The sequence below is a fragment of the Bidens hawaiensis genome, unplaced genomic scaffold, assembly GCF_021521415.1.
Source record: "Bidens hawaiensis isolate Kalapana, Puna unplaced genomic scaffold, B.hawaiensis_p1.1 tig00025555_1, whole genome shotgun sequence".
Lineage (NCBI taxonomy): Eukaryota > Viridiplantae > Streptophyta > Magnoliopsida > Asterales > Asteraceae > Bidens > Bidens hawaiensis.
This window is the reverse complement of record NW_027494078.1, coordinates 8555-30933: the sequence shown is the minus strand read 5'-3', so window position 1 is coordinate 30933 and position 22379 is coordinate 8555. Positions and strand designations below refer to the sequence as shown.

Sequence of the window (22379 nt, the reverse complement as noted above, 5' to 3'; positions counted from 1 at the left end):
TGTTTTTTTAAATCATGGATTCCCATACATATGTGTATCACATAAAGTTTGAATTTTCCAAAATGCTAAGGTTGAACTATTGTTTAAGATATTGAGAATGAAATCAGATAATCATTTCATTAATCACCCAATTATTCGCTGATATTCCTGTTTGGTGAAAACAAAAACCCATAAATCTTTGTTAGCTCCGTTTAGTAAAAATTAAAAGTCACGTTTTTTAAACGAACAAATGCAAGTTCAAACGAATAAATGAAAATCATTACAAGCAAAATAAATCTTAAATTCCTTAATCATCCAAGTCTCTCCTAAACCATGAAACCAAGTTATAGAATACATAGATTTATGGGAAAAATTCCAAAATAATCAATTTTTTCCAATTATAGTCGGAGACCAAAACAAATTCCCAAACTAGCCATATTTTCTGGTCGGATCCGATTGAAGCACAAACCGATCCGATTGATTTCTTGGACCTTTAAAATCGCTCCACGTGTCAACGTTTAATAGATCCGACCGAATTTCTTAAAATTTCATAGGATCCGACTGAATTTTAGTGGGTCCGACTGAAATTTTCATCTTCTACCTCTCAAACCCTAAACCTCCATAACCAACCTCCATCTCCACCTTTTTTATTTTTTCACAACATCAGGCAAATAAAAAGTGTAAATCGTTTAGTTTTTCGAGGAGAACCCAACCATAATGTTCAATTTAACTATAGAACACAAAATCAAAATCCATTGAATTGTAAAATATAGGATTTGTCGGACAAATTAAACAGTCTGATTCGACTGTTCAGAGTTCGTTTCCGTCGGAGCCGACTGCCTTCTACTACGACGGTTCTTCACGCTAATCGGTCGGCCAGTAAGTTAAAGCGTCAGATCCGACCGAACATGAGGCTACATGACGCGCCGTGACTGGTTAAAAATTTCGTCAGATCAATTTGTGTTTTAGTCGGATCCGATCGGAAAATATGACTAGTTTGAGAATTTGTTTTAATCACCCGCTATAATTGGAAAAAGTTGTCAGAATTAGCTATTTTAAGATATTTCGCTATTGTATCAGAACAAGTTTTTATTATTTCATTTGTTTTTTTAACCAATCACTATAAATCTACGACAATATACCCCGTTGCAATAACAGACCGAGTGATACTGGTAAGAATAAATAAAATAAACAATGATGACGGATGAAAAAGCAAACGAAACGTGTAACATGAATGGCACGTTCGTAAATAATGAGAAAACAAGGCGGTTGGGGCATGCTAATATTATTATTAACAACAGTATAAAATCCAAAACAATAATATTATATTTTCTCTCTTATTACCACTGTGTCTTCTTTCATTCAAAGTTAGCTTAAAGTTGCAGAACACTCTCCAATCCCACCACCTCTTCACGAATCTCACCTTTATTATCATTTTATTTTCTCTCTCCTAGGGTTTGCTATAACCATCTGTAATCAAATGTAGCTTAAAATTATCATCTTCCAGTGCGTATATCTTCGTATTGCTCAATTATTCCGTGTAATGTAAGCTTTTATTATTATTATTATTTTTTGAATTTTGAGTTGATTTTTGGTGTTTATGTTGATTATGAAGTGGATTAGAAGTTTAGTGGTGCTGACGTGGTGTATTGGAGTTGCTGATAAGTTGAAGTTGAAGGATGACGTCACGAGGCGGTGGTAGTGGTTCATCGTCGGATCAAGCGACACCGCCACCGCAGCAGCGGCGGATAATGCGGACGCAGACGGCGGGGAATCTCGGCGAGTCGATATTTGATAGCGAGGTAGTGCCGTCGTCGCTGGTGGAGATTGCTCCGATTCTTCGTGTGGCGAATGAAGTTGAGCCTAGTAACCCTAGGGTTGCTTATCTCTGTAAGTGTTTTGTTTTAGGCATAGTTGTGTTAACAATGCTGTATGTTTTGTGTTCTTTTACATTAACAGTATTTAAGTTCATAGGTGTTAAAATTATATAAAAAATATCTTAGCATATTAGTCCCAAAAGTATCTGGTGGTCGTGTAATAGGTGCTCTTTTCCTTGAGGCAAGGGTTCAAATCCCGCATAGGCGGATTTATGAGTAGAATATTAGCTTTGTAAAAAAATAAAATAAAAAATCAGTCCTATAAAACACAGTTGTTTTCTTACTCATGGTTATAGTGTTGCCTGTTGTCTTCATTGAAGATTAGCTAATAAGTATGTTGGCTAAGCTATACAACAGCTACATTTGATTTCAAGTTATCAAGGCTCATAATACAATTATTTGTTGGAAATTATAAAATGAATGGATGAGGAATACATATGGTAATAATAATATTGTGTGAGATCATGAGCTGTGTTGAGTGATTCTTGGCTTGGGTTGTTACTCATGGACTTTGCTCATTTCGGACACTATTTATTACTTTAATTATGTTATACATGGTTTGTTATGCTTATAGCTCACGCTACACCCCCCCCCCCCCCCCCGGCGGGTGCTTGTGCGTCTGTGGCTGAAAGCAACAAAGTTTTATCTTGTTTTGCTGTCAGGCTTGTCATTTTATATGCACTATGTTGCATTTTTCATTTTTCTTGTTTTATATTTTGATGATGGTTTGCTGCAGGTCGGTTTTATGCCTTTGAGAAAGCCCATAGACTGGACCCCACTTCTAGTGGACGTGGTGTTCGTCAGTTCAAAACTGCCCTTCTTCAGCGGCTTGAAAGGGTAAGTATTCTCTGAATGGTTTTTTTGGGTCGCTTAGCTTTTCAATCAATGAATATTCATGTTTCATTTGAATCAGGAAAATGACCCAACCTGGATTGGGAGGATGAAACAAAGTGATGCGCGTGAAATGCAGAGCTTTTATCGACATTACTATTCAAAGTACATCCAAGCTTTGCAAAGTGCTGCTGATAAGGCAGACCGGTGAGTGCCTTAATATGAAACTGGTTCTAACTTCTAAGCAGTATCTTTGTTGCTTTTGGCATCTTGTTTTCTTCTCATTTTTGGTACTTGACTCTTATATATATTCAGGGCACAGCTTACCAAAGCATACCAAACTGCTAATGTTCTCTTTGAGGTTTTAAAAGCTGTTAATCAAACACAAGCAGTGGAAGTTGACCAGGAGGTGGGTACAAAAGAAATGTTTCATGAGCAATCTTCTTATATAATTGTGTTGGTTTTTATTGTAAAACTCTGTCTATATTCTTTTATGAAATCTACAATAACTGTCAAAACAGATTCTTGAAACACATGATAAAGTTGCACAGAAGACAGAGATCTATCTTCCATACAATATACTACCTCTTGACCCTGATAGTGCCAATCAAGCTATTATGAGATACCCAGAGGTATATTAGAACTCCTATGTACTCTTGTTAGTCTCTATAATCATTTTAAACATATTTCTTAAAAATTGCTGCATGAGTTTGCAGATTCAAGCTGCTGTTGTTGCTCTTCGTAACACAAGGGGTCTTCCATGGCCCAGGGAATACAAGAAGAAAAATGAAGAAGACATTCTAGATTGGCTTCAAGCTATGTTTGGGTTTCAGGTAACATATTGTTGCTATGAAAGGGTGGCAACTTATTATGTTTCATGGAGCACACAAGAGGATTTGAATAATAAATTTATTATAAACATGACTTAGAGTTATGTTTTCAGCATCATGACTAGACTTAAACTTCTGTTTTCTATTTTTCAGAAAGATAACGTGGCAAATCAACGGGAGCATCTGATTTTGTTGCTTGCAAATGTTCATATTCGGCAAATTCCAAAACCTGATCCGCAGCCCAAGGTCAGTCGCGTAAATTTACTATGCAGTAAATTCCGGCATTAGCTAATATTTTCACATAGTTCTTCCTTGTTTCTCATGGTTCTTCTGTTTTTTGTTTGACTAGTTGGATGAGCGTGCATTAAATGAAGTGATGAAGAAGCTTTTCAAGAATTACAAGAAATGGTGCAAGTACTTGGACAGAAAAAGTAGTCTTTGGTGAGGCTTAACTTGCATATTTTTTCACCCTTAATAATCTGGATATTAGGAAACTAAGCATGGACTTAATAGTTCATAATTGCATAAACATACTAACGTTAAGTATGTTCTTTTATGTGAAAAGATGCAGACTTAATTTTATAGTAGGTATTATATTGTACTGATAAGCTTTCTTCTGTGCTAAAATAGGTTGCCAACCATACAACAAGAAGTTCAACAACGTAAATTATTATATATGGGCCTATATCTTCTCATTTGGGGGGAGGCTGCAAATTTGAGATTTATGCCTGAGTGCCTCTGCTACATCTATCATCATGTATGCATATATCAACTCTATATAGTTAGACACTTGCATTTGTTTTTTTGACTTATTATGACTATTATTTATTTCACATTGATACATAAATACCATCTATTGATGACATTAATGGCTGTTATTTGTTTTAGATGGCTTTTGAATTGTATGGCATGCTAGCTGGCAATGTCAGTCCAATGACGGGTGAGAATGTAAAACCAGCTTATGGTGGAGACGAGGAAGCGTTTTTGACAAAAGTGGTTACTCCTATTTATGATGTGATAGCAAAGGTATCCAAGCACTCTATTTGCCTCACCTTGATTTGAAGTTATATTTGCTTGCAATGTAAATAATTCATATGCTGCCACTGTTCCACAGGAAGCTGCCTGGAGCAAAGTAGGGAAATCAAAACATTCACAGTGGAGAAATTATGACGATCTAAATGAATATTTCTGGTATAACTTTGTTATGTGTTAGAATATTAAGATATTTGTTTAGGTAATATTATTACTTTATTACTAAGAATGCTTGAACATCTTAGGTCTGTAGATTGTTTCCGGTTAGGTTGGCCAATGCGTGCTGATGCTGATTTCTTCTGCGAGCCTGAGAAATCACGTGAGTCTGTAAAAAATGGGGTAAGTTGCAATTGATGCCTAGTTTACTTCATTTTTATTTTCACATAGTGTTGAACTGAGTGGTAAGTTATTTCCATTAATCAGGATAGCAAACCAATTACTAAACATCGACAGGCGGCTAAAGTTAATTTTGTGGAGATTCGATCATATTGGCATGTTTTTAGAAGCTTTGACAGAATGTGGAGTTTCTTTATTTTGTGCTTACAGGTAAAATTTATTATAATTGATAGTTGATGCGTACAAATTATCATAGTTATCATGTGAGCTCTCAATGCCCTCTGAGACATAATTGGTCATTGTTTTTTTCTATTTTAGGCTATGATTATTGTTGCTTGGAATGGTGATGGAAACCCTACCTCAATCTTTTATTCTGATGTTTTTAAGAAAGTACTGAGTGTCTTTATAACTGCTTCAATATTGAAGCTTGGTCAAGGTATGTCGACCACTAATAGTGTAATTATCTACATTTATTGTCAATTATTTAAAGAAAACTAAACGATTTGTTTTGTAGCTGTTTTGGATGTCGTACTAAATTGGAAAGCAAGACATTGCATGCCATTTTATGTGAAACTAAGATACCTTTTGAAGGTTGTATCAGCTGCAGCTTGGGTTGTAATCTTACCCGTTACTTATGCTTATACATCAGAAGATCATGGATTTGCTCAAACCCTTAAAGGTTGGTTTGGAAACATCCATGGTCCCCAATCGTTGTTCATTTTGGCGGTTGTTGTCTATTTGTCACCAAACATGTTGGCTGCTGTGTTGTTTTTGTTCCCCTTCATACGGCGTTACCTTGAGAGTTCAGATTACAGGATTGTGATGCTCATCATGTGGTGGTCTCAGGTATGTGATTCCTATCTGTTTTGAGGTCAATTCTTTAATTATTGGTTAATGAAATGCTAACTTTTAATATGAATGATGAAATGTGTCAGCCTCGACTTTATGTTGGGAGGGCAATGCACGAAAGCACCTTTTCACTTTTCAAGTAAGATATTAAAGATGAATTTATATGTAGTTATTTAGAGCTACTTTATCATATATATTGATTTAATGTTTCAGGTACACAACCTTTTGGATTTTGCTCATTATAACCAAGCTGGCTTTCAGTTATTACTTAGAGGTTCTGTTCTAGTGTTCTCACTTGTACTTTTAAGACTTGGCCTTATATGATTTTGTACAATCTTTGGAGACCATTTTATATTTTGTCATCTTTGACCGTTGTAAACTATCATTGCAGATAAAGCCACTCGTGGGTCCTACAAAAGCTATAATGAGTGTTCATATCAATACTTATGCATGGCATGAGTTCTTTCCTCAGGGTAATAATAGCGTTCTCAAATGAAAAAAAATTCCACTACTGTGTTTTCTGTAATCGAATTATGTTCTTTTGCAGCAAGGAACAATATTGGTGTGGTAGTTGCACTCTGGGCTCCAATTATTCTTGTAAGTAACGATCTTCTCTTTAGTTGTACATTTTATTGTAGCAATTAACACCCGGGATGTATACAGGTGTATTTTATGGATACTCAAATCTGGTATGCTATTTTCTCTACATTATTTGGAGGTGTTTATGGGGCATTCCGTCGTCTTGGAGAGGTTTGTGCTTTTTTAATAAAAAAAAGTAAATCTCATTGCTTTAAATTATGATCTGAAATTTATGTTTCTACAGATTCGAACTCTAGGAATGTTGCGGTCTCGTTTTGATGCGTTGCCTGGTGCATTTAATGGTTGCTTAATTCCACCTGACAGAAGCGATCCAGTAAAAAAGAAAGGACTTAAAGCTACATTGTCCCGTAATTATGATGCCGTAAGTTTATGATCTTTTAAGATGACTTTAGAATCTTCTGTTGATATTAAGGCAATGCTTCTTGTTATTGTTGCAGATCACATCCCAGAAAGGGAAGGAAGCTGCAAGATTTGCTCAATTATGGAATAAAATTATCTCAAGTTTCAGAGAGGAAGATCTTATAAATAACAGGTAATTATAACTTTTTTTGTTTTAGAGAAGTGGATTGAATTTTATATTTTAACTTATGAAAAACCTTTTGTGGCTACAGGGAAATGAACCTCTTGCTTGTTCCATATTGGGCAGACCAAGACTTGGACATAATTCAGTGGCCTCCATTTCTACTTGCTAGCATGGTATGCCACACATGAAACAATGAGAATTTGTACCTCTAGAAGCTTTTGACAATGCAATTCTTGTTTTTCTAATTACTGGGTAGATCCCTATTGCACTGGATATGGCTAAAGACAGCAATGGAAAGGACCGTGAGCTAAAAAAGCGAATTGAGAATGACAGTTACATGTCTTGTGCTGTTCGTGAATGCTACGCTTCATTTCGTAACATTATTTTGTTTTTGATTCGTGGGAGTCGTGAGAAGCAGTAAGTCTACTTCAGTTTTTAGCAATAAAGCTATATTTTTATACTAGTTTTTATCATGAAACAAAATTTTGACAACTTGGTTTTTCCTTTCAGGGTTATTAACGATATATTTGCTGAAGTTGACAAACATATTGAAGCTGGCGATCTAGTGAAAGAGTTCAATATGAGTTATCTGCCTATCCTTTACGACCATGTTGTCAAGCTTCTTAAATACTTGGTATGTGTTTTAATATCTCTTTGTAACAACTATTTATAATCTTGTATAAGGATAATAATCTAAAGCTAATACAATGCTGTTGCTATTCACAGCTATCAAATAAGCAGGAGGACCGGGATCAAGTTGTAATTCTTTTCCAGGATATGCATGAAGTTGTGACCAGAGACATAATGGAAGACCAGAAGTAAATTTTTTTGCTGTATCTGCTTGTATTTCACTTTTATGTAATTCTTACATTGTATTTTTTTTTTCTCATTGTGTAGCATGGATGGGCAAGGATTCGATATGGATGAACAATATCAGTTGTTTCAACCTGCAGGAGCAATCCTGTTTCCAACTCCAGAAACAGAAGCTTGGAAGGAGAAAGTAATTATACCAAAAAGTTCTACACATGTTGAGGTCTTAGTTTTGAACTAAGTATATTCTTCTTACACAGTGCTCTTTTTGCAGATCAATAGGCTGTACTTACTGCTTACGGTTAAGGAATCTGCTATGGATGTGCCTTCAAACTTGGAAGCTAGAAGACGAATATCCTTCTTCTCCAATTCATTGTTTATGGATATGCCATCAGCCCCCAAAGTTCGCAATATGCTTTCCTTCTCGTAAGTTTTTATGATATCTTACATTGTTGATATCACTTGCATTAGGACACAACTGTCTTTAGAGTTTATGCAACCTATCTTCTAGACCTTCTTTCTCTTATACAACAGTTTTGCTTACTTCTTCTATTTTTCATACACTGAGCCATTATACCCTACTTTTTACGTAACATGTTTTTATGTCAGCGTACTCACTCCATACTACACTGAGGAGGTTCTCTTTTCATTGCATGATTTGGAAGTCCCAAACGAGGACGGAGTATCAATCCTCTTCTACTTGCAAAAGATTTTCCCAGGTTTGTCATATTCTGTCAGATGCTTACATTGCACCATTGTATGTGTGTATATACATATATATATATATGTATATATATTTACCGGTGATGATCTGTAGATGAGTGGAACAACTTTCTTGAGAGAGTGGATCGTCATAGTGAAGATGACCTAAAAGGAAATGATGAGTTAGAAGATCAACTGCGTCTTTGGGCTTCATATAGGGGACAGACCTTGACCAAAACTGGTAAATGCTGACCTATTTGCCCTAATCTACCAATTTAGTTAAAACTAATATTACTTTTTAATTTATGGCAGTTAGAGGGATGATGTATTATCGTAAGGCTTTGGAGCTTCAGGCTTTCCTTGACATGGCAAAAGATGAAGGTACCCAGCCATTTAGTGATTATTATCTATAGATGAAGTTTTAAGTTAACATTGGATGATTTGTTGTTTTGCTAATTTTGCTATGGGTTTTGACCAGATTTGATGCAAGGGTACAAGGCGATTGAATTGAATGAGGAACAGATGAAGGGAGAAAGGTCATTGTGGGCTCAGTGTCAAGCAGTAGCTGATATGAAGTTTACATATGTGGTTTCATGCCAACAATATGGCATTCAAAAGCGATCTGGTGATCCTCGTGCACAAAATGTTCTTAGGCTAATGACAGAGTACCCGTCTCTACGTGTTGCTTACATTGACGAGGTTGAGGAACCTAGCAAAGATGCAACCAAAAAGATAAACCATAAAGTTTATTACTCTGCTCTAGTCAAAGCTATGCCAAATTCCAATACTTCTGAGGCGGGACAAAACTTGGATCAGGTAAAATTGTGATTTTTTTTTATAAAAGATTATTCTTTTGAAGCTGATTACAGATATTATAAGTTAGTCATTGCTTCAATGTGCAGGTCATTTATAAAATAAAGTTGCCTGGACCTGCAATATTAGGAGAAGGAAAGCCTGAGAATCAGAATCATGCTATCATCTTCACACGTGGAGAGGGCTTGCAGACAATAGACATGAACCAGGTATGTTCTGTTTCTCTCTCTCTCTCTCTCTCTATATATATATATATATATATATATATATAGGAAAGATATTTTTGTCTTAATTAACTTCAATCAAACTTTCATTTGTAGGATAATTACATGGAAGAGGCCTTAAAAATGAGGAACTTGCTTCAAGAGTTCCTTAAAAAGCATGATGATGTGAGGTACCCGACAATATTGGGACTTAGGGAGCATATTTTCACTGGAAGGTATGTTAGAAGTTGTTAAAATGTGCCCCTTTGTTTGTTCATTAAGCTTATCATGGTACTTTGTTGTTGCAGTGTTTCTTCTCTTGCATGGTTCATGTCTAATCAAGAAACAAGTTTTGTAACAATTGGTCAGAGATTGCTGGCCAACCCTTTGAAGTAAGATCTAAATCATATCTATCCGATTGGTCTCTTTCATATGTCTTATGCATATATGCTTATTAATCTAACAATTGTCTACTAAACTTGATTTCTCTAGGGTTCGTTTTCATTACGGTCATCCAGATGTTTTTGATAGACTGTTTCACCTTACCAGAGGTGGTGTCAGTAAAGCCTCTAAGATTATAAATCTTAGCGAAGACATATTTGCTGGTATTTTCAAACTCAAAACATCCCTCGTATTATGCTGATTGTTTTGACTCAAAGCCAACTCTTTTCTTTTTGTTTACAGGTTTTAATTCTACCCTCCGTGAAGGCAATGTGACGCATCACGAATATATACAAGTTGGTAAAGGGAGAGATGTCGGTCTTAATCAAATATCTCTGTTTGAGGCTAAAATTGCCAATGGAAATGGGGAACAAACACTTAGCCGAGACCTATACAGGCTTGGACACCGTTTTGACTTTTTCAGAATGTTATCTTGCTACTTCACTACAATTGGTTTCTACTTTAGTACTTTGGTAAAATGCTCATTCATTCTCCTCATATTATTAGGCAATATAAATACTTCAGCTGATTATATTTCGTTCTGCAGATCACTGTATTGACCGTGTACGTGTTTCTTTATGGGCGTCTTTATCTTGTTCTTAGTGGACTCGAACAGGGGCTTATCACCCAACCTGCAATTCGCCACAATAAACCACTTCAAGTGGCTCTTGCTTCACAATCTTTTGTGCAAATTGGGTTCTTAATGGCTTTACCTATGATGATGGAAATCGGTCTAGAACGAGGTTTCCGAACCGCATTAAGTGAGTTCATTCTTATGCAATTACAACTTGCACCCGTGTTCTTCACATTTTCACTTGGAACAAAGACTCACTACTATGGTAGAACCTTGCTTCATGGAGGTGCAAAATACAGAGCAACGGGACGTGGGTTTGTCGTGTTTCATGCAAAGTTCGCGGAGAACTATCGTCTTTACTCGCGTAGTCATTTCGTGAAGGGAATCGAGCTTATGATTTTGTTACTTGTTTACCAAATATTTGGTGAGTCGTATAGAGGAGCAGTTGCTTACCTTTTGATCACCATTTCGATATGGTTCATGGTTGGCACGTGGCTATTTGCTCCGTTCTTGTTCAACCCTTCGGGTTTTGAATGGCAAAAGATTGTTGATGATTGGTCTGATTGGAATAAGTGGATCAGTAATCAGGGTGGTATTGGGGTTCCGCCCGAGAAGAGTTGGGAATCATGGTGGGAGGAGGAACAAGAACACCTGCGTTATTCTGGAAAGCGTGGTGTGATAGTAGAAATATTATTATCATTGCGCTTTTTTATATATCAGTATGGTCTTGTTTATCATTTGAGTATGACAAAGCATCAGAAAAGTGTCTTGGTATGTTCAGATGTTATGCATACATTGTTTTGTGACTTTAAAGTAATGTTGCTAAATGGTTTTTGGTTGTATGGCAGGTTTATGGTATATCATGGGTGGTCATCTTTGTCATGTTGTTAGTGGTCAAGGTGAGGATTGACTTTCCTTTTAAGTTTTAAGATTAAATTTTAGTATTTTTCTTCTAAAATTGTATGATGCAAATATTAATTAAAAATGTTGCAGGCTATATCGTTTGGACGGATGAAATTCAGTGCAAAGTTTCAACTTGTGTTCCGTCTGATTAAAGGAGCAATCTTTATCATGTTTGTCTCTATTCTTGTGATCCTGATTGCACTACCTCACATGACACTGCAAGACATCTTTGTGTGCATTCTTGCCTTTATGCCAACTGGCTGGGGTTTACTACTGGTTGGTGCAACATTCATTCTTCTAGATTATCATACACTAAAAGTGAGACTCTTAACACATTTTATTTTATTTTATTTCAGATTGCACAGGCAATTAAACCGGTAGTGAAGGCGACTGGATTCTGGGGATCAGTGAGGACACTTGCACGTGGGTATGAGATAGTGATGGGTCTACTTCTGTTCACGCCAGTTGCGTTTCTTGCATGGTTTCCTTTTGTTTCAGAATTCCAAACACGTATGCTCTTTAATCAAGCCTTCAGTAGAGGTTTGCAAATCTCTCGTATTCTTGGTGGGCATAGGAAAGATCGATCTGCTAGGAACAAAGAGTGATTTAGTGACGGAATGCAGCAGTAACTGTTTTAAGGCCTGTATTTTGGTAGCTAGCCATAGCTAGTTTTCTTTAGGTGTGTATTAATCTATGAACACTTGCTGACTGAATGATCTCATGGACAGCACGTCAGTCAGTGCTGATGTATTATCCCCTTAATTTAGAAAGCCTTATTATCCTCTTTTGGTGCTCTAGTTATGCCTGCAACTTGGATGAACCTTTTAACATTTTAAAAGGCTGTATCATACATTACAATACATACACAAGATTTGCAAATCTTGATCCGTAAAAGGATAGTTGACTTCCCCTACATCACATCATACAGCCTTCCAAAAAACTACAGGTTCTAAGGTATCGTTTTTCTCTAATCTATTGTTAACCAGTTAATCATGACAATGGGTTTGATGCATCAGTATACACAAGCATATGAAACTTATTACAAGAGTGAATCAAACCAACATGTTTGTAACGCGTTAAGACACAGTTATTATACATGTGCAACAAAGATATTACAAACACCACCTGCAAAGTTAGAAAGTGTTGTCATATAACTGGGTAACAAAATTCGAAACCAACTAAAATAAGACTTTTCACTTTTGTAATTGTAAGATGCATGTGCATCAAACTTGTTAAATCTGAAAAGTTGAACTCGTTGTAACCAACGGCACATCAAACAATTTTCCATCAAACAATTTTCGAACACGTAAACCTTAAAAGGAAGTTATATAGCAACTTCTCAACTTGGAAACGAATAAATTAATATTTAGTAAACCTAAAGCATAAAGATATTTGAGATTAAAGAAATGGCAACAATTTTTATTCTAGTCAACAGAGTAAAAATTTACACCATATCTTGCATTTCCTCTTTCACCATCCATACAATATATAGTTTCCTGTTAACTACAACCTTACCATCAATCAACAATATATGTTTTAAATTTTTTACGAAAAAATGCCCCTTTTGTGATCACCAGTTGGATGCCATGGCTCTGTTCTTTAGAAGCACTTTTAAGTTATAACATTCTTGCCAACCACTGAATCATCATTAGGTAAGAAATAGGAGGTAAACAGATATGACTATGTGATTCAACACTTGATCTGGCACAAACAATAGGCACCAAACTTTTCTAACAGTTTAGTAACCGACCTTCCTTTTTCGGTTGCCCCTGTTACTAGGTAACAATGCGTCTGCAGCTGCTGTTGAATACCCAGGATTCATAATTTCCCGAGCTACAGCAGCCCCAGACGATTTCAAGATTCCAATCAACTCCGGAAACAAATTCCTATTCTCCTCATTAACAAACAAAATCGAACTACCCTGAACTCCCATTCTAGATGCCCTACCAATCTGGTGAACATACTCCTTAATTGAATTCGGCATGTCAAACACGATAACCTGTCTTACAAGCAAAAGATCAATTCCTCGACCCAATATCCCGGTTGCCACTATCACTGGAATCTCTCCTAGTAAAAAAAAACTCAAAATCTCCCTCCTTTCTTTCATACTCTTTTCACCGTGAATAGCCAATGATTTTAACCCGGTGGTTACAGTTATAGCCTCAGAAAGTAGATCCGCCCCGAGTCTCGACCCCACAAACACTATGACAGGTGGCTTAAAATGTTGTTTGCTAGTCAATATATCAAAAAGCTTTTGCTTTTTTCTATTTGACTCGACCCATATAACCACCTGCTTCACAGCTTGGTTCGGTTTGTTTATCTTTCCAACGGTGATGATGCTGACATCTTTTGCCAACAAACTCGCCATCTTTTCCACTTCAACCGGAACGGTAGCAGAGTATAATAAAACTTGAGGTTGAGATAAAGCCCTATAAATCTGCATCACTTGTTCACGAAAACCCTTTTGAAGCATGCAGTCCACTTCATCTATAACTAAAACTGAAACACTATCTAACTCAGTATCGTATTTGGTTAAAAGATCAATAAGCCTGCCAGGAGTAGCGACGATCATTTCAATTCCCGCCTGTACACGATGGACCTGTTTGGGCATCGCATCACCGCCTACCACCAAAGCTGTTTTAAAAGGCAAACCTTTTCCAAGAACCTTCGCTTGTTCTTCAACTTGTATGCAAAGTTCCCTAGTTGGCATTAACACCATTACTAACGGTTTTTTCTCGTTCGTAACCTGTGCAACCGCCTGTTTCCTGATATTCGCACAATGAGAGATTATGGGAATCAAATAAGACGCTGTTTTTCCCGAACCGGTTTCAGCTGAAACAAGCAGGCTTTGACCGTTCAACGCAGCAGGAATCGCCTGCATTTGAACAGGCGTAGGGATCTTATATCCCGCAGACTCTATGTTCTGCAAAAGCTTATGAGAAAGATTACAATGAGCAAACGATAGCACCGGAGGTGGAACACGGTTACCCTTTACCACAATCTCAAACTTAGCCCTAACCGATTCTGTTTGGTTCATGGTTAAAAACCGAGTCCCTGATTTAGCATTACTATTACCATCCTGAACATAAACGCACTCATCGGTTGCAGGTAGTCTTACGGGATGCTGCGGAAGTTTAGTTGGTAACTTGGGTTGGTTAATTCTAAACAAGAGTTTCTGCTTACATTCAATGCTACAGATATCGTCATCGGTTTCATCGCATATGTATTCACCAAACCGACCACATTCTATGCATACGGGCTCTCCGGGTAAAGCTTCTCTTTGTTGAACACAATAGTTTTTCACATCATCTAATTAAAAATTAATAATATAGGGTGAAATTAGGGTAACGAATATAAACTGATAAAAGGGTGATTCATACCTGATGATGCTGATGCTGATGCTGTTATCATTCTTTGATCCTCATTCGAATTCTCCATTACAGTATAATATTTTTGAAGGCCAAATTAAATTACTAGAAAAATATCGTGATTATAGTGACATCGATCAAAAACCCAGTTAGCATGTAAACCAATAATAATAATACATCCAAAGTATTCGGTTTTAATAAGATCCGTAAGAACCCTAGAAATATTGACTGCGTTTCTTTCTTATTCAGATTATTCTAAGCAACAGTCATGGTGTTGTGAATGGAAATGAGAGAAAAATTTAAATAATTAGATATAAAAAGATAATAATACATATGTAAAAAAATATTATTTAATTATAGACGAGGGAGAAAACGTATTTTCGTTTGATGTAATTTTAGAGATAGAGATATAGAACTGTCGAGAATTATATACTAAACTTATCAACTAAATATTTATGTAGTTTTTTTTTCTCACAACAACCTATATTATTTACGACCGTACTAAAAAAAGTAGAATTCTCATCTCAGATAAATATATCATTATACATGTCCAGATTCCACTATGTCAAATGCATTTATTAATTATGATACATGCAGGCGAGGGTCAAGGGTGGTGGATACCACACCCCTCTTCCCGTTCATGCAAAATGCTTTCAACCATCAATTGTACATTAGTCTATCGGAAAATTGGAAATAAATCATCCAAACTTTTGTCTAGTCCCTGATAATAATTCCAACTTTAAAAATCACTATTAGCGGTCCCAATTTTTTTTTGAAAGGCTCGTATATAAAGAAAACAAAGGGAACCTTCTAGCTAGAAGCTAGAAGCCCGAACAAACAAGAAGAAAGAAAATACAACCGGAACCAAAACAGAAAAAGAAAAATAAAACTTGAAACAAAAAACTACAACGGGAAATTTTCAAAGTTGAATTGACACCATTTGTCCCACTCTAAGCTGGCCCGGTTGCTCCTATTTTTCACCCAAAGATAGGAAACCAACTTTATGTCACTTATCAGTTTATTAACCGTACACTCTTTAAAGTCATGAATCTTCGCATTCCTTGCTTTCCAGATGAGCCAAAACGTGACCGCGAGAATGGCCCGTATTATCTGATCTAACTCCTTAGGGACTTTAAGCTGTTTTGGAAGTTCTAGAACTTGTTGAATCGAGCCCAAATTTCTCGCGTACGATAACTTCACCCATGACATAATAACCGAAAGAATGTTTCTAGCGTAGCAGCAGTTTACCAAGAGGTGTTCTACGGTTTCTAGCGGTCCCAATTATTCAACTATTTTTTGTCTTAATTGACCTCTTTTAAAAAGCATTTAGTGTCATTAAGTTTTTTTTCCAAGTTTCAAACCGATGTTTTAGGGTTTTTGATCGAGAGAACGATAGGAGTCAGCCGATGTAAAACTTATCTTGAAACGCTGATCCAAACGACGAAACAATGTTTCGATTCGTGTGTTTGAATTTCCAGTTAACAAAAATCAAGTCACCGTTTCGAGATAAGTTTTACATACAGTCAAATCGTATCATTATTCCGATCATAAACCCTAAAACATCGGCTTGAAACTCGAAATTAAACTTAACGACGTTAAGTGTTTTTTAACGGAGGTTCATTGAGACAAAAATAGTTGAAAGTTGAGACCGACAGTAGTGATTTTTAAAGGTGAGATTATTATCGATACACAAAAGTTAGAATTATTTATTTTTAATTTGCCTAATTTATCAAATTTTAACGATATGAAATTTTAAATTCTTAATTTCATATGGAGCCCTTTTATGAAATTAACTTTTGGAGTCATTTATCAAATTTCAGGCTCAAAGCCTAAACTTTATATGTGACATAACACATATATACTTATATTTTTATATTTTAAGCTAGGGCGTTAACAAGGTGTTGGAAAGCTTTTATTTATTTTTACTTCACCATGAGCCGTCCCAGGATAGATGTATTATTTGTGGAGATGTGTGATGATTTATGGATGATTAGTAGTATTTGTTGGCGTTTGTGAAGTTACGCCCAAAGATGTTTTAATATAGTTATACCGCTGGTTAATTATGTTAATTTTAGAAAATACATGCCTTTATGTGATGTAACATTTTAACTTTACAATAGTTATAGCTGGACTTGTTAACCACTCTATAAAACAAAAACATGAATAAAATGATTTGACGATATGTGATTTTATAATTCTTATAATTAAAATTATAAAAGCATCTATAATATATCATAAACGCTGCCACATTAGACTATCCGGGATTGCCCATCCCTTTCCCCACAAACAAGTAAATGCCCCTCCCGTATCCCCTCATCCATCTCTCCTCCACATCGATGACGATAATATGATATCCTCCCCCCCCCCCCCCCCACTTCACTCAAAATCGGACTAAAGCGACATTGTTGTGAATCCTTTTTATCTTCAATGAAATAAAACATTTAAAATAGTATCATTCGTCTTTTTATTTATTGTCATTCTTCGTAAGTATAAAAACAATAAGAGGAAGACAAAATCAAATGTTAGCGATTGATTCTTAAATAACCCATGGTTGTAACTTGTTTGTACCTTTTTTATTTCGTTTGTTAGGCCACTTGACTCGTCATGCAAGCACTAAGGGGTGTCCCTGATTCATTTCAAGTATTTTTGGACATTTATTGTTGATAAAATGGTTTACTCATCTTACTGTTAATAAATTAGTTTAGAGTAAATCAATACATTTCTAGTATTTTGACATGTTATTCTATGGTAATTAAAAACGAGCAAAATGCATGTGTTTTAAACTTTTAATCAACAAATTAAACATATTCTCTAATTTCAACACCAAGGGGTACATTCGGTTATCAGATTAATGCATATATAATTACCAGGACAAATTTATATATGTTTGACCAAAAAAACGTACCCATCAGAAGCATTAATCAAATACGTTTGCATATTAATCCCAACAATACCACAGACCACATGCGACCAGTCTAAAACTAGTAAGGGTGTGTTAGAATTCAGATATCAGAAGGTGAAACCAGACTTTCCACGTACTCGATGGAGCGTATATTCCTGTAATGATAGATCTGCCCTATGTGCTCGAAATTAAAAATCCTGCTCATTGTCTCTAAATCATCAGGAGTTGCCAAACCGTTGAGTGTCTTATATGAATGTTTTGATGTGTCGTAGATAACAAGTTGCATTGAGCTATTTGTCATTACAATTTTTCCGTTACCCAAAATACAAATAGGGTGGAACGTGGTACCACGTTCCAAACCACCAAATGTGAATGAACGTACTCTCCTCCATGAGGAGTACTGTTCTTTCCACAACCAGACATCGAACACAACCAGATCAGTCTTTATAACCGTGCAAAGGCATCCGTCTAGGGATCCCAAATAAAGCCCTGCTTGACGGAGTTCTTTGGGTGGGTTTATTTTCGAAAAGATCATATCCTTAACATTGAGGGCCAAGATCCCAGTTGAAGTTGACCAATAAAGAAAGCCATTTAAAAATATACCCGCATTACCCAAAAACTGAAATATATCTCCTTTGAGGTATTGCGCCGGCATGCTCCACGAACTAGTTTTAAGATCGAAGACATCAAATTTAAATCGAACGCGAAGTTGGAAGATTAATTCAAATCTAACAATCTTTAAGTCATCTCCACATGACCCAAATCCAAATACATAGGGTATTGAAGAACATGTGGTAGAAGGTGATGGTAGATCAATAACCACAAGTGTCTTTGATGCACAAGTTAACGGATTGTATAGGATCAAATGACAGCGTTGTAACGACCACCCATCATAAATAGCCAAAAGCACAATGCCATTATCATTCAATGTTCCTACAATGCAAACTTGTGTACCTTCCTCCTGATGATGATGTTCTAGAGGAGAACGAACTCTGACTGGTACGTTGTCATCTATAACAACGAGAGGCCGTGGGAATGGCAAAAGGATCATTCGACTTCATAAAATCGGGATATTCCAATGCTTCGACGTGCATCTGAGCCGTTGTAAAGGCTTTCCCGGAAGCCGAGCAAGTATGTTGCGAAGAACGTCATCTCCTATATGGACTTTAGCCATAGATCCGAGAAGATGATCGATCGGCTAGCTAATGAAACTTGTTTATGAGGAAGAAAACCCTATCAATTATGTTCTTTTTTTCGTCTCTAAATAAAAAGTTTGCACTAAATGCGCATAAATTAGACTTTCAAACGAGTTTTGGTCCCTAAGTTTTTGCCATTTTAACCCTTTTAGTCCATTAAACACCTATCTGTTATATCTACATCTATTTATCTATTACCCTAGTATTAACCTTATACGCATTACATTTGTCACCTACTTTAGTTTTTTCACGGATACATCAAACTAATTATCCCTAAAATTTAGGTATTTCAGTTATTGATTTTACGCGAGGTTTTGTGAGTTTGTTTTTTAATATTATTTTAGATATAAAATTTTTCATGTTAATTTAATTATTGGGTAACCGAGTTCACAAGTTTTGGTATGAAATTGAAACAAAACATATAAGACGAAGCTAATCAATTTATACCCATAATTTCGGGAAATTTTAATATATGATTCGCGTTTATTCTTAGTGAAATTGTGGTTGACTCCTGTAACATTATTCCTAATTAATTAATCATTTAACATGTTTGTCTTGTGTTTGGGGATGCTAATTTTAAAGTCTTTAAAAGTATTATATTTGCACTCGTCGTCCGAAGGCCCATTACGATGAAACCCGGTTAGCATCAAATTCAAAGTTGAGATCTTGCAACCACTTAGCCTAAATCGTAACTTTCCTCCTAATACCAATTAAGCTAAAAGTCATTGGCACATTATAAATTAAGGGCTAACGGTACATAGAGGTGACGGGTTGAGTGATTTCTTTTTAGTAGTTGATGTGGTTTAAATTATTTATGAAACTATAAATGAACCAAAGTAGCTAGTGGCAAAATATATGTTTCTAGTCTGATAGGATCTGACCCTAGAAGAAATATGCTGTGTGAATGCAATTTAATATTGTAGGGGTATGGTACTAAAACCCGGTTCTACGACCCTAAATCTATTATGTTTGGCTTATTTTATTACATGGACTAATACAATGTTATTGGGCTGATGGGGTTTTGTGGAGGTAACCCTAATTGGGCTAGGCCCATTAGGGTACCATGATGGTGGCCATGAGACTCTCTATATAAGGAGGTCTCCACCTCCTTATTAGAGGTCATGCTCAATAAGAGCCACCACCACTTTTTTGTGTCTGTGAACAAGAAATCCTCAGGATATCTTAGCAGTCACCTCCACACCCTCATAAAGCCATCACAGGTCTCAAGATCGCAGGTCACCGGCGCAGCTGGAGAAGAAGATCAAGACGTGGTTCGTTCATCTCGAAAATCCGTGGAAACATCGTCATGGATCAGGTCAGATTCATTTCGTGCTTCGACATTGGCGCCATCCGTGGGACGGCAACGAACTGCCCTTCGATCTTCATCTCGGCTGTCGGATCTCTCCCAGGAAAAACCCAGATCTGGGAGTTTACAGAAAAAAGCTTCAAGGTTTGTTCTATTAAAGCTCAAAAAGATCCATAGATCTAAAAAGAGGCTTCCAGATCTGGGCAAGAAGAAACGGCCTGATTCAAATGTTCAGGTCTCCGGATCTGTGATGGTTTTAAATCTGCTCCGGGCTTCAGATCTGTCTAGACCCGATTTACAGATCTAGGTCTAGAATACAGACCTGGATTTTAGGTCTAAAGTTGCAGATCTGACCCTAAAATTGCAGATCCAGAAAGTACCAGACTTCCGCCGCCATGTACGCGCGCCAGCGGATTCTCACTCCACAGCCGTGCATGTGCCGCCGCGGAAACCACCATCTGGGCTTTGCGCAAGAGACCTCCGCCATGCACGTGCACACACGAGTCACCACTCCATCGCCGTGCATGTGCGCATCAGGCCTCGCGCCAAACTTCAAGGTTGGGAATCCTCATAATATCCCATATGGCTACGCGCCAAACTTCAAGGTTGGGAATCCTCCTAATATCCCATATGGCTACGCGCCAAACTTCAAGGTTGGGAATCCTCCTAATATCCCATATGGCTACGCGCCAAACTTCAAGGTTGGGAATCCTCATAATATCCCATATGGCTACGCGCCAAGGATGGGAATCCTCATAATATCCCATATGGCTACGCGCCAAACCTCAAGGTTGGGAATCCTCATAATATCCCATATGGCTACGCGCCAAGGTTGGGAATCCTCATAATATCCCATATGGCTACGCGCCAAGGATGGGAATCCTCATAATATCCCATATGGCTACGCGCCAAGGATGGGAATCCTCATAATATCCCATATGGCTACGCGCCAAACCTCAAGGTTGGGAATCCTCATAATATCCCATATGGCTACGCGCCAAGGATGGGAATCCTCATAATATCCCATACGGCTACGCGCCAAGGATGGGAATCCTCATAATATCTCATATGGATACGCGCCAAACCTCAAGGTTGGGAATCCTCATAATATCCCATATGGCTACGCGCCAAGGATGGGAATCCTCATAATATCCCATATGGCTACGCGCCAAACTTAAGGGTTGGGAATCCTCATACCATATGCTCACGCATCACATATGCTCACGCATATTACACATGCTTACGCATCACATGCTCACACATCACAGTCTACACGCACGCGCATGCAACATCTGCGCGTGGCGCATAACACAAAACCAAAGTCTACGCGCACGCGCATGCAACATCTACACGTGGCGCGGGACATAAAGTAGCTCGTAAGCCGCCTCACGCGCAAGCTCCACTATTATTACAGCTCATAAGACGCCTCGCGCGCAAGCTGTTACTATTCTTTTAGCTCGTAAGACGCCTCGCGCGCAAGCTTTATTATTTTAGCTCGTAAGACGCCTCGCGCGCAAGCTCTATTATTATAGCTCGTAAGACGCCTCACGCGCAAGCTTTATTATTCTTGTAGCTCATAAGTCGCCTCAAGCGCAAGCTTTTATTATTCACACAGCTCATAAGACGCCTCGCGCGCAAGCTGTTATTATTCTTATAGCTCGTAAGACGCTTCACGCGCAAGCTTTTTATTATTCATGCAGCTCATAAGACGCCTCGCGCGCAAGCTGTTATTATTATTATAGCTCGTAAGACGCCTCACGCGCAAGCTTTTATTATTCATGCAGCTCATAAGACGCCTCGCGCGCAAGCTGTTATTATTCTTATAGCTCGTAAGACGCCTCGCGCGCAAGCTTTTTATTATTCATACAGCTCATAAGACGCCTCGCGCGCAAGCTGTTATTATTATTATAGCTCGTAAGACGCCTCACGCGCAAGCTTTTATTATTCACACAGCTCATAAGACGCCTCGCGCGCAAGCTTTCATTATTCTTATAGCTCGTAAGCTGCTCACGCGCCAGCTTAATTATTATTCTCAAAGCTCATAAGACGCCTTTCGCGCGCAAGCTTTATTATTCTTAGCTCGTAAGTCGCCTCTCGCGCGCAGGCTTTATTATTCTCAAAGCTCATAAGACGCCTCTCGCGCGCAAGCTTTATTACTCACAGCCTGTAAGCCGCCTCACGCGCCAGCTCAATTATTATTCTCAAAGCTCATAAGACGCCTCTCGCGCGCAAGCTTTATCACTCACAGCTCGTAAGCCGCCTCACGCGCCAGCTTAATTATTATTCTCAAAGCTCATAAGACGC

General features: G+C 37.4%; 1 protein-coding gene and 1 pseudogene across 1 annotated transcript; one reads left to right on the top strand and one right to left on the bottom strand.

Annotated features, from left to right (window-relative positions):
- Positions 1-1299: 1299 nt before the first annotated feature.
- LOC143571720 (callose synthase 3-like) lies at positions 1300-12113 on the top strand. The gene is made up of 42 exons (XM_077057067.1): positions 1300-1524; positions 1595-1869; positions 2593-2693; positions 2770-2894; positions 3003-3096; positions 3209-3319; positions 3404-3520; positions 3671-3763; positions 3867-3958; positions 4148-4274; positions 4406-4543; positions 4632-4708; positions 4795-4888; positions 4973-5095; positions 5204-5321; positions 5400-5731; positions 5821-5873; positions 5948-6008; positions 6126-6207; positions 6282-6331; positions 6398-6484; positions 6558-6695; positions 6772-6866; positions 6946-7030; positions 7114-7274; positions 7368-7491; positions 7584-7675; positions 7755-7857; positions 7942-8093; positions 8277-8386; positions 8485-8610; positions 8682-8750; positions 8848-9185; positions 9272-9391; positions 9503-9621; positions 9694-9777; positions 9878-9990; positions 10070-10299; positions 10374-11171; positions 11249-11299; positions 11394-11579; positions 11660-12113. Exons 2-42 carry the CDS (start codon positions 1659-1661, stop codon positions 11906-11908), a joined length of 5829 nt encoding a protein of 1942 aa, XP_076913182.1. The 5' UTR covers positions 1300-1524; positions 1595-1658; the 3' UTR covers positions 11909-12113.
- An 837-nt stretch (positions 12114-12950) lies between these two features.
- On the bottom strand, positions 12951-14642 carry LOC143571709 (DEAD-box ATP-dependent RNA helicase 41 pseudogene; annotated as a pseudogene).
- Between the last annotated feature and the right edge of the window lie 7737 nt (positions 14643-22379).